The sequence below is a fragment of the Chenopodium album genome, chromosome 6 (genome assembly GCF_948465745.1).
Source record: "Chenopodium album chromosome 6, dcCheAlbu1.1, whole genome shotgun sequence".
Taxonomy (NCBI): domain Eukaryota; kingdom Viridiplantae; phylum Streptophyta; class Magnoliopsida; order Caryophyllales; family Amaranthaceae; genus Chenopodium; species Chenopodium album.
In genome coordinates this window covers 9,330,001-9,343,284 of record NC_137839.1, presented here as the reverse complement: position 1 = coordinate 9,343,284, position 13,284 = coordinate 9,330,001, and the positions used below count along the sequence as shown (strand labels likewise).

Genomic DNA, 13,284 nt, shown 5'->3' with positions numbered 1-13,284 from the left:
GTTTATCTATCATAAATAATTCAATTAATCAATTAAATAGAGTAATTGGTAAGCTTACATTCGGGTGTTAACGCTTTTATTTCAGCTAAATGTTTGTTCAAATTCTTCATTCAACTTTCAAACCCTTAAAATAAACTACTCAATCATTAAATAAATAACTTAACTTAGATTTAAGAAAAATAAAACTCATAATTTATTGATTAATTGAATTGTTTATGATAAATCTAAGAATTTAACCCAAAAATCATATGGGTTGAGAAACTATATATAATTCAATAGAAAACTATGCCAATAATAATACAATGGAGTATTTATAATATTATTCTAAATTCCAAAATAAATTATTAAGATAAGACAATAAAATTAAAATTTCAATAGTCATCTAACGATTTGATTATACTCATCCATCACTTGATAGATTTTCAATTGCTAGATCATAAATCATACTCTACCAAAATAATTTTAGTACAAGTAAATAATAAAAGATTAATTAGTGTTATAAAAAATAAAACAAAAATTTAAGGTCTCTTCACGGGCAAGCCCGACCCGTTTAATAAGCAGGCATGGACAAAGTATCAAGGCCACATAAAAGGGTTCGGGTTTACTACATAAAGCCCATTAAATATAAAAAATAAGCATAGGCTTAGCCCGCTACCCACCCAAGCTTGCAAATGATCACCTCTACCTTATACCAACCCCCTAAGGCCCTAAGTATAGAAATTAAGGGATAAGAGGAGTTTTAATTCTTGTCCCATTATCCTTTCTAATTCCAAAACCTATCCCTATAAACAAACATGGAATTATTATATCCATTTCCCAAAATCCCTATCCCTCTAAGGCTCTAAACAAACAGGTTTTCTATTTTCTTACTGTTGTGACCAATGATTCATTGATCCTATCCTATTTTTCATTCCCTATCTAACCTTATTTTTTTTATTCTTCATTCTCATATAATATCATGGGTCAATTCCTAATTATATTGGCCAAATCAATGAAGTATTGCAACCAACATAGGATGAAATGGGATCCTAAACTGAGTTAGAGCATTTACAATATATAGTTACATTCTTTGTAGTTTTGGGTTGCCACATCATTATTTTCCAAACTACATCATTTAAATTATAACATTCACAATAACAAACTACTCTGTACTACCTTTTGACAAAAAAGAAATGCAAAAAAGAAATCACATGATTTAGGATAAGTGAGGCTATATAGTTTCACTAATGCTAAAACCTTTGTACGTAGCTCCATAATGATGTACTACTAGCTCCAACTACATACTACCTCCATTAATAGTTATGTGCAACTTTGAGAGGGTTTGCGGTTCACGAAACAAAATTTGATAATGGTGATTAATGTATTCTAGGGGTATGTAATTAAGGTGGAGAGAGAATGTTTAGATAATTAATCAACCATCCACTGCCACCACCAAGATCAGCCAACACCACCCACTGCCACCACCAACACCAGCCAACAGTCCAACACCACCAACACCGCCTTCACCAACACCACCTTCACCAACACCACCATCGAGGCACCGCCTTCACCAACACCACCACTGCCTTCAATGCCGGCTTCACCACCACCACCACCAACCCCCACGAAACCACCACCACTACTAACCCCACGATTCCCATCTATGCAAAACCCACCAGTCCCACGACCCACCAGCCCATAGATCCGACGGAAACCACCACCATCAGTATCACGAAATCACCCCCAGCCCCACGAAACCACCACAAAACCCCCCGCGAAACCACCACCAGCCCATCCGACGAAAACCACCACCACCATTCTCACGAAAACCCCACAAAATCACCACAAAACCACCACCAACCCCACGAAACCCCCATGAAACCACCACCACCATTCTCACGAAACCACCCCAGCCCCACAAAACCCCCATGAAACCACCACCACCATTCTCACGAAACCCCCACGAAACCACCACCAGCCCCACAAAACCCCCATGAAACCACCACCACCATTCTCACGAAACCCCCATGAAACCACCACCACCATTCTCACGAAACCCCCCCATAGATCCGACGGAAACCCACTACGAAATCATCACCACGAATTCAAAAAACCCATCACGAATTCAATTTCTTGAAAGTTGAAGAGAGAGAAAGAAGATTTTAAAAGATAAAGAGAAATAATGATATGGAAAGAGGAGAGAGAAAGTATGGGGGAAGATGAAGATGAATGAAGATGAAGGTGGTTTTGGGTTTCTTGAGTTGAAGATGAAGAGTTGATGAATTAAATTGGGTTGGTTGGGGTAAAAATTGGGTGAGAAATTAGTGAATAATTAAATCTGATTATAGTTAGTAAATTGCGTTTTAATTTTTCGGCTATTTCACTAAATGCCACTGAACAATTTTAAAATTCACCAAATGTCATCGGACTTTTCAGAATTCACCAAATGCCACCCAGTTTTATAAAAATTCACAAAGTGCCATTATTGTCTAATGGAGTTAACTCCGTTAATAACTAGGGCTTAATCATGACACATGTGGACACGTGTCAGTCAGCTATTGGTTTTAAAAAAAGTAAATAAAATTAAAATTAAAAAAAACTCTAAATCTTAACCCAAACCAGCCCCCACTACCATAACCACCACCCAAAGCCAACCGACAACCCAAAGCCAACCGCCGGAATCCCCTAACCTCCCGTCGAAATCCGCCGGAACCCCCTAACCTCCCTCTTGAACCCATTGACCCCACCAAAACCACTGACTCCACTTAATCCCTCTTTCCTCCTCCTGATAAATCACCCCAGCCACCGCAAGTCCGCAACCGTCTCACGCAATGTCCAGTTGCCCACAATTCCGCACTGCCCGACGACTCCAGCACCTTGACGACGACCTACAGAACTTTGCCTACCCGACACCCCCGCCGTGATCCCCACCCCAGCCCCCGCAACCACCTCACGCACCAACACGACGCATCACCATAGCCACCGAAATCGACCATGGAAACCCAAAATTGAACTCGACTATGGAAACCCTTCACCCTCAAACGGTCGAAATCGACCATGGAAATCCAGAATGGTCGATTTCGTCGTTTCAAGAGTGGAGGATAAGAGTGGTTTTGCGTGGTGGTCATGCTGTTGTCAAAGCTCATGCTCGCTGTTGGTTTTTAGGGTTGAGGCAGTTTGTGTGGGTGGTTTTGGGGGTCGACGGTGGGTTCGGTGGGGGTGTTAAAGGGCCAGCCGGCCGGTATTTGGTGGTTAATGTGGTGGCCGGCCATTTTCCGGCGAGATAAGGGGAGTAACTAGGGTTTGGCGATGGTGGGGGTGGCTAGGAAAATTTTGGGGTTTTTGTTTTTAATTTTTTTTTTTTTTAATTTTTATGAATTAAGATAAATTGACCAATTATATCATGACATGTGTCATGATTAACCCCTAATGACTAACGGAGTTAACGGCCATTGGTCATTAATGGCACTAAGTGAATTTTTATAAAACTGGGTGGCATTTGGTGAATTTTGAAAAGTCCGATGACATTTGGTGAATTTTTAAAGTGCTCAGTGGCATTTGGTGAAATAGCCGTTAATTTTTAAAATGAGGATAAAATTGACATTTGACTATTTTTTTTTTTTTTTTTAATAAAAGAGGAAAGAAATTTTTTAGTTGCACGTAATGTTTAGCGGACAAAAATAGTAAAAGTTGCACAAAATAATTAACGGAGGTAGTATTATATTTAAAAATTACAAACAAGGACTTATCATAATTATTGTGGATGCTTTTAGCATAACCCAATTTCAAACTCAAACAACACAAAACTAAACCAACCAAAAAGTCCATGAAGGACCATGACCATGAGTCCATGACCCTTTATGATAGAGGATTGGGCCTTTCTTACATAAACAAAATTAAGAGTATCAAATCCATAAATCCATTAAATTGTCACTACTCTCTCAAAAACACTTGCGTGGACCTGGTCCACAATAATATTATTGTGGACCCGAGGTCTATACACACGCAACTGACATTATATTGAATATAGTGACCATTATTTTTAACATACTAACCTTATTTTTAACATAGTAACCTTTATTAAAACTACTACAACGTTTAATAATATTGTGAACTTGAAATACGACGCTATTACCCTAATTTTAGCATAGTGGCCTTTATTATTCATATTGATCAGTATATAAAATATTTCATTACAAAAATAACCACTTAGGCCTATATATTACCAAAATGATTTTTATTTCAACATAGTGACTTTTTTTAAAATTATAGTGACCTTTTTTTTGTTAATAAAACAACCATACTTTCTCTAATGTTAGTGGTTCACAATAAATTAGTGTAAACCAGGTCCATTTAAGAATTTGTACTACTCTCTACTTCATGATTGAAATTGCTACAAATCTAGTCAAATTATATGGACCCAAAAATAAAATAAAATAAAAAATACCCGCCAACAAAAATTCCTATTCACATTCACACTTATACATCCTCGTGGTAAAGGTAAAAATTAAAAAAAGAAAATCATATAAATAATAAAATAAAAAAAAAGGCGCAAAAGAAAAAAAATAAAAATAATTAAAGAATAAAAAGAGTGGGAGCCAAAATTAAAGAAGATGCGAACTCCATTAAACCAACGTGCCCTGCACTTTCCACTTCTTCTCCTTCTTTCTCTTAATTTCATCTCTTTTTTCTTCTTCTTCCTTAATTATTCTTCTTAATCTTAATTAATTTATGTTTTTTGGGTTAATTAATTTCATCCTTTACTCAATCATCCTCATCATTATCATTTTAGTTGCCCAAATAAATTCAATAACCAATTGAATTTCACAAAGGTATATTTTCTTCATTTTCCTTTTTTTTTTTTTTTTTTTTTTTTTATTTTTTGAATTTTTTGTGTTTGATGAAGAAATTAAACCCCATAATTAATTTTACAGAATAGAGAAAACCCAGAAAAAAAAAAAATCGAAAATGTTGACGTGCATAGCTCGTCCAAAGCATCAACAAGGTCATCATAACTCAGTTAGTCATCATCATCATCAACACGACGATCTTGACTCAATTCACACTCCTAATAGTAAACAAGCCATTAAAACCTTAACTTCTCAGGTAATTCCAAACATATTATTTTTTTCCCATTTTAATGTAATTTTATTTTGACATAATAATAATTTGATTTTTTTTATTATACATGTAGATCAAAGGAATAGCATTGAAGGCATCAGGAGCATACAAATGCAACCCATGTTCACACCCGAACTCAACCGGTGCACCCGGGTCAGGTCCGGGTCAACTCAAGAAATACGCCGAATCAGAAACCGGGTCTGGGTCAGAGAAGTTAAAGCCACCAAGGGCGTTTAAGAGGACATTGAGTGCAAACTCGTCGTCTTCGGCGGCGACGCCGAGGTGGGGGAAAGAGATGGAAGCTCGGTTAAAGGGGTTGTCGGTTGGCGGCGAGGTAACGCCGGTAATGTCGGTGTCAGCGAGTGGGCGCCGGGTTGACCCGGTTGTGTTGGTCGAGGAAGACGAACCCAAAGAGTGGGTGGCTCAGGTGGAGCCTGGGGTGTTGATTACATTTGTTTCTTTGCCACGTGGCGGGAATGATCTTAAGCGTATTCGATTCAAGTGAGTTTAATTTCTTCTTTGGTTTAATTACTACCTCTGTTTCATATTATTGTTGCAAATAATATGAAGCGGAGGTAGTATTTTTATTGTTTTGATTGCATTGTTGTGACGGTCGTGTTTGATTTTGAATACAAGTTACGTTTGGGGGTGGTCGGGTTGGGGATATTTGAACCTGTGACCTGCTCTGTATTATACACGGGTTTATGTGTTGAGCTCTTAACCACTCGGTCAAGACATCATTAGTTTGTTAGTTTTGGTGATTTTCATTACGGAGTATTTAATATAGATATACCACGTACATTGCTTTGATTAAGAATTTGTTAAATAAAGTGGAGAATGTATCTTATTTGGCTGATAAAAATACAACAAACATAAGTTAGTTGGTTGTTTCTGAAATTGGATAAAGAGAGGAAACAAAAGTCTTATTAGAATTGTGTTTGAATAAAAAAAAAAGTCTTATATAATTATGTTTCAATTATAGTATTAATTCGGGGCATTTTTAAATTCAAACATGATACATCATCGAGTGATTCAAGTCTTGTGAAAAGGACTAATCTCCATGTCAACCATTGGAGTTTCGCTCTCTCTCTCTTTTATTTTTTTATTTTATTTTTTTATTTTTATTATTATTATTATTATGGAGTATAAGAAATTTGATTGTCGCTTATTTGAACTTTATTTTTGTGGAAAGCTAAACATCGCCCTCGAATCTCTAACTAACGCCCGCAAAATAAACTAAAATTACAAATTTACCCTTTTTTTATCAAAAAAATTTCTCCCTCAATTTACCGCCTCTTCATACTACTATACCCACCACCACCACCACCTCCTCCTCTTTTAACCACCAACTCTTACCTCCGGTTTTATGATCTACAATGACAAGTAAGGACAAAGGAAAGTCGATCGCCGACGGAGAAAATGTTTATTTTTTTATTTTTTTTGAATTTGCGGCAAACGCCTAGATTTTTCGTACGTCCTAGGCTCAAACGCCTAGTTCTTGTGAACAACCGTGTGGTTGTATGAAAAATCTGGGCGTTTGAGGTGAAACGCCTAGTTTTTTAGAATACCCTAGGCTGAAATGCCTAGTTTTTTCGAATAGCCTAGGATGTTTCGAAAAAACTAGGCGTTTCAGCCTAGGGTATTCTAAAAAACTAGGCGTTTCAACCTAGGATATTCTAAAAAACTAGGCGTTTCCTTGGTTTTGAATCTTTTTAAAAAATTTATCGCGACGTACCGATTTCATACGGTTTGACGAGCCTTCTACAAGCGTCTAAGGTTGTGTTTTTTGTATTTCGTCGTTGTCCATAAGATCTAACGAAATTGATTTTGCAAAATTTTAAAAATTTGTTTGATTTTGAAACTCACGGTGGTTTGGGTGGTTGTTCGATGAGCGTTGGTGGCCGTTGACCACTAGAGAGAACGGTAAAAAATTTTGTGTATAGTAAAAGTGTGAAATTGAGGTAAAATTAATTATTTTTTATAATCATTATTATAAGGATAAATACGTAATTTTATTTTATTTTGCGGACGTTAGTTAGATATTTGAGGGCGATATTTAACAACCCCCTTATTTTTTTATTTCTCCTTACAAAAATAAGGTGTGTAGAACAAACCCAGGTGTCGACTAAATTATTTACAGAACAATAGTCTTGAACAATGAAACCTTTACATTAATGACTGATACGAGCATTGATTAATGTTTTGTTAAGATTACTTAAGTAAGTAATTAAAGTCCATAATGGATTTTGATTTTACCTAGAAATTGGTTGGTAGAATAGGCTGTGTTTGGATTCATTGATTGTTGGTACACTATATACTCCCATATATTGCGGGTTCCTTAATGTGAAATGGACCGTTGCTATGATTTTTATATGAAAAAGTTTAGTACTGTTATACTCTTACATTTGAGGATTAGTTTGATCATAGAGTATCTACATTTAGCATATAAAGCCTACAGAATAAAGAATTGGTATTGGTTGCTTGTACACTAAACTACTAAAGCGATTGTGTTTCTTTGATCATTGATGAGATCATAGAAAAAAAAAATGTTTGGTGTAGATTATGCATATTTTAATAATGTATAATACTTATCTATTACCTAATTCATGGTCAATAATATTGTATTGTTCTTTAATGAAATTTATTATCTTGAGCAAATCTTACGGAGACATAGGGCGTGTTCGGCAAAATATAGCTGTGAAGGTAGCTGTAGCTGTGGAGGTAGCTGTTAGCTGTGTAGGTAGCTATTAGCTGTGAAGATAAATAATTTAGATATGAGTGTTCGGTAAAGTAGTGGTTGACTACCTGTTACATATAAAAATCAATTTTTTATTTTTAAAACTATAGATTAAATTTTCAACAGCTACTTGAAAAGCTACCTCTAATTTCAAAAGCTAATGTTTCTAACTTTTCACAAAAGCTACCTCCACCACTAAAAGCTACCCTAACCACTACTTTGCCAAACACTCACATTTTTTGTTGAGTGGTCAAACCACTAAAAGCTAACGCCGAACACGCCCATAATAGAGAATTCTGGTGATACAAGATAGGTAGTAATCCAATCCATATATTTAGCGTTACAATTGATAACGACACTTGTTAAAAAAAACCAAGATATGAGGTAATGAGACTAATGACTTTGTTATGGTTGCCTTGCAATAGGAAATAATTGCAAGTAACCATAACCATAACTTCAAAGTTTGTGGTTGCATTGTCTTTAGAATCTTATGTCTCACTTTTTTGTGCTATGATTTGTTACTCTTAGCTTGCTTTTAAATGTTGACTTATGATTATGATTTTTTTTCTATAACACTATTTGATCTAAAGGGGTAAAAATAGGAAAATTTTACCCTCCAATTGAGAAAAGCTTGGGAATTTGTTGATAAAAGAGGGGGAAATGGATAATCCTTTTCCATTTTGATGAACAAATTGCGCTTAGTTTCTAAAAGGAGTAAACTATGTTTCTTAGTTTCAAAAAGGATGAAAAAAAAAAGTCAAATCACTTTCATTCATAATGTCATTTAGATTATACAAAGTATGTTATTTAGGTTGAAAAGAAGAAAAGTTGAAATTGACGGATGTTTGGAACATTTTTGGTCATGTCCTCTTTACTTGTGTACTACGTAGTTATGTTACACTCCGTATACAATTGAGTTGCAACTACGGAGTATTCTTTGTATTGATTATCGAGTATAAGGTTTAAGGATTCATTGTGCTCCTTTGTCTTATCATTAATAATTCAGAAAGTGTTATAGTTAATTCAAAAGGGTAATTCACATTATCCACATATATTAATTCCTTGCTCTTTGATCAAAATGAAGTAAAAACATGGAGAAAGTGAAGATGCTTTATTTAGAAGAAATTAGAGTTCTTTATTTGGGTTAGTGTACCCATTTACCCTTTAATAACAAAACTTGCTTGATTACAAGAGAGATTAAAATTCAAAATCACTTTTTTGACTAATGGTATTCCTGTCCCAAACAAAGCCTTATGATTTAGGAGACAATTCTGTCTTGTGTAAATGATTAATGACGACTTACAGTAAAATCTACTCTTTTGCCCTATAATAAAGTTAAAATAATAAATAGTAATTCAACAACAAAATTAAAAAAAACGGTCCAAAAAAGAAGAATTAATTGCAGGACTGTTTGGTTAGTGGGCCAATTTGATTTTGTGTTGCATGAACTTTTATTATGCACAATGTCGATATGTCGGATGTGGGGTCAATCTCTTTTCTTTCTTTCTTTTTTTTGGGTTTTCAAAGCTTCTTTCACGCCAAGGTTGAGTTTATCTTTGTCAGTTTGTACTAATTTTTCTGTCCTTTTATCATGCAAAGTACCATAAAATAAAGCCATGAAAATATGACATATAACACCCCTAAAATCCATTTTCTTGTAAATCATGGGTGCGCATGGTCATGGTTACATTGGACGTATGTTATAGAATTTGTCATGAATATATGATTGAGGGATATATAATTGGCATTATGTTCTATTCTTGGCTTCGATTATTATTGTTCTACACATGTACGTGTTTAAGTGTTGGGTCCCGACCGACCGTCTTGTTGTTGTTATTAGATAATTTTCAATATTGTGTCTGAATCAAAATGTCTTTTGTGACTTTTGTTTATTGTCTATACGACTTACGTTAAGAGTGTTAAGTGGTGTGGCATTGTGCTTAAATGAAATGAAAAGATAATAGAAAGAAGTTGGGGTGATAGAGTAGTGACATCTTTTTCCACCTTATAATTCAAAAAAACATCACGGGGCACATTTGCCCCTTTCTCCCCTCCGTAGGTGGGTCCTTAAGCCTAACCAAATAAAAATTGTTGTCTTACATCTTTACTCATTGACTCAGTTAATTTATGTTGTTCATACTCCTTCCGATTCATATTACAATTATGGTAAAAGATAATTAGCGGGTGGCTATGGGCCCGAGAAAAATTATGGAGCAAAATATTTTAAAAAAGAATGTGGATATCATAACTTTATAACCTAGTCTGGTAGCCATCAATCATCCCAATTATCAAGTTGAGAAAACCATTTAACTCTTATAATCACAACAAATTAACTACTGTAGATGGCCAAAGCAAAATATTGTAAAAAGTTGTCATATTTAGAAGACTTGATTAGATTTGTTTGGCATCTATTGATTAAAAAAATTATCAATGTTATCACTATTGGGAAATTATATTGTTTCCCATGCCCAGATGTCATGGCTGGGGCCATTAATCCCTTGAAATAAGGACAATATGACTTTGTCAAAAGTTGTTAGGTGATCATTTTAGTGGACTAAACCATTACTAGTGAAAAGATTATATTCATGATTGCTTCTAAATTATGGCACTAAGCATGTGTAAAAAGTGATGTAAAATTGTAATAATTTACTTAACAGTCACTTGTAACTATATTACTGTAGTAGAATATTTTCCAACCTGTGGTGCAGGGTTCAATTCTCACTAAAAAAAGAAAGGGATTGGGGCTTTGGGCTTGTGATTTATGTTACTAAGTCTTGGGTACTCGTGTTAGATATGAGTAGTGTCATAATATGCTACTTCATGGAAAAAAAAAAAAAAATCCCCCGCGTTTTGTGTCTGAAGTGAAGAGTTTAGTGTCCATACGTGTAACAGTGTCAAGGGTCTGATACAAGTATTGAAGTATGTCCCTAAGGTGAATAGAACAGTCCAAGTAAATGAGTACCATTGCTTGCTATAGGCTTTGCTCCATGCTCATTTCGCCAAATAAATAATGTATTATGAAACTTTAATCCTTGCATTTGGGTAAGCCACTACTTACCGTGGAATGAATGGTGGGGATTCATCGGTGTAATTCCAGAAGTCATAGTAACATTATTAGTTACCTGAGCCAATCCAATATTATTGTTTTTGTTTATGCTTTCATATTTCACGGTTTCTAACTATGAACTCATGAATTCTTATTCTTTGTGTTCTTTGATTAGCCGAGATATGTTCAACAAATGGCAAGCCCAAAAATGGTGGACAGATAACTACGAGAAGATCATGGAACTGTACAATGTCCAAAGACTTAGTCGTAATGCATTTCCACTTCCAACTCCCCCAAGATCAGAAGATGAGAATAGCTCTATGGTATGCCATCCCAGCCTCTGCTGTTATAGTATAATATCATGTCATTGTTGCTATACAAAGTATTAGAAGTTGCATGATTTCAGATGTTTACGAGCTGTTGGTACAAAGATGGGGAAAATTGAATAACAAGTGCTGTATGTTTTCTTAGATGCATTATGGACTTATATTAACCACATCCTTGATTTATGGCTATACTTATATATGGAAACAGCATTTTAGAGAAACATAATTGCAAAGGTACTTTTAAGCAAAAGAAACCCCTAAAGTAGAAAAGTAAGGTTACTATAGCTAATTATCCACCACCCCCCCCCCCCCCCCTTTCCCCAAAATTTGACAAACTTGTAGCTCCCAATTTCCTTTTGCTTGGCATTCTTGTCTTTTTTGTTTCCGCGACTCTTTTTTTCTCCATTTCTCACCTCCCACACACACACACACACACACAAAAATAAATAAATAAATAAAATTGTTCATCAAATCAGTGATTTGAATTGAAATATATATTACAATTGCCTTCTTCTTCTTCTTTGATCATCACCTTTTATAAATGTACTATACTACTATGAGCCTAAATGTCACAAATAAATTAACAAGGTGGTTTAATTTTGCTATGGCACTTTTTTCAAACAAAGTGAACATCAGTTAGCAAAAACACTTGACATAGTAAATGATAAGTAGATATTAATATGTTCACTTGCCAATATTTTGACATCTACTTTTATTTTAACAGAACTCAAAAATGATGGAGTCATCTATTGGGGACAGTCCTGTTACACCACCATTAAGCAAAGAAAGCCTACCACGCAACCTATACCGTGGAATGAACATGGGTATGGGATACTCATCCTCAGATTCTTTCGAGCAACACTCAAAGCAATCACGCCAATACGAATCAAGTGGCCTCGCCTCAACACCTAAACACTCCAACATCAGTGGAGTTACAGCTAAGACAGAACTATCTTCTATGGATGAGTCATTAAGATCGACCTCTTCCAGAGAAGGAGATCGATCTGGAGAATTGTCAATCAGCAATGCCAGTGACATGGAGTCTGAGTGGGTAGAAGAGGATGAGCCAGGAGTTTACATCACTATTAGAGCGTTGCCTGGGGGGCGAAGGGAGCTTAGACGCGTTAGATTCAGGTAAACATTTTCAACTTGCATTATATGCTTCCTAATTTATTAAAAGTTTATACAGTAAATTTACTTCATCTCCTTGGGAAAATGAGCAAGTAAAGTTATAACATAAACATCAAGCTCTTCATTTTAGTTCTCCATGCTTAGTAGTAATACTTTTTCGTGGTTACTTAAGTCTGAACCCAAAACAATTTTGATCAACGGATTATTTTATTGTGAAATTGGCTAAAAGGCTGAAGCATAACTAATCATTCAACCTTGTTACAAATGAGATGAGTTTCTTGGAAGTTCCCTTTTTTTTTAAAAAAAAAACATACTCCAAGAATACTAGAATGTGAGTGTAGTTTGTCTCTTCCGAAACACTGATTGTTTCTAAAGTTTGCAGTCACTAAATCATTGAGATGGTGTTATAAATCGGGTGACCTCCTTATTTCCTGAGGTAGTTGAGAGCCATGAATTTAGTGTCATTGGATAGGCACTTATATCTTGTGTTTTTAGTTGACATTGAAAGAAAATGATAGTACACATAAACATGGCAGTCCCACATTATAAATGTGATGTCCAAATAAATATAAGCCTCAACGGAAATGGAAAAAGACGATAGAAGAAAACTTAAGCTCACATGGACCACATCATATATGTCTGATATCTGCCTCAATCTTACTTTGGAAAGTTCAAGTTAAAACTCATTGGTGCAATCAATCTATGGATGTCTAAAGCTGGAAAGTGAGTTTCATTAAGAAAGTGAGGATTTCTTCTTGCGAAATTCTCCCATTAGTGTTTAACCATTGAAAAGGAAATGCTAGATCTACCCATCCAAGATCTTAAAGATGGCTTGTGGATCATAATGGACGAAATGCAAATGGTCCATAAACTATATGGGTTTCTGATTTATTGTGAAGTAGCTTATAAAGCGTTATTGAACATGATATTGGATTGGGTGGGTG

The 13,284-nt window shown here is 35.3% G+C and overlaps 1 protein-coding gene across 1 annotated transcript in view; it reads left to right on the top strand.

Annotated features, from left to right (window-relative positions):
- Positions 1-4,584: 4,584 nt before the first annotated feature.
- Positions 4,585-13,284, top strand: part of LOC145634549 (protein Brevis radix-like 4) — a 9,172-nt gene continuing 472 nt past the window's right edge. The window contains exons 1-5 of the mRNA XM_081685972.1: positions 4,585-4,811; positions 4,914-5,085; positions 5,174-5,601; positions 11,059-11,206; positions 11,934-12,343. Of these exons, the coding sequence (XP_081542098.1) occupies positions 4,948-5,085; positions 5,174-5,601; positions 11,059-11,206; positions 11,934-12,343 (1,124 nt within the window). The 5' untranslated portion in view covers positions 4,585-4,811; positions 4,914-4,947. The remainder of the gene's footprint in view (positions 4,812-4,913; positions 5,086-5,173; positions 5,602-11,058; positions 11,207-11,933; positions 12,344-13,284) is intronic.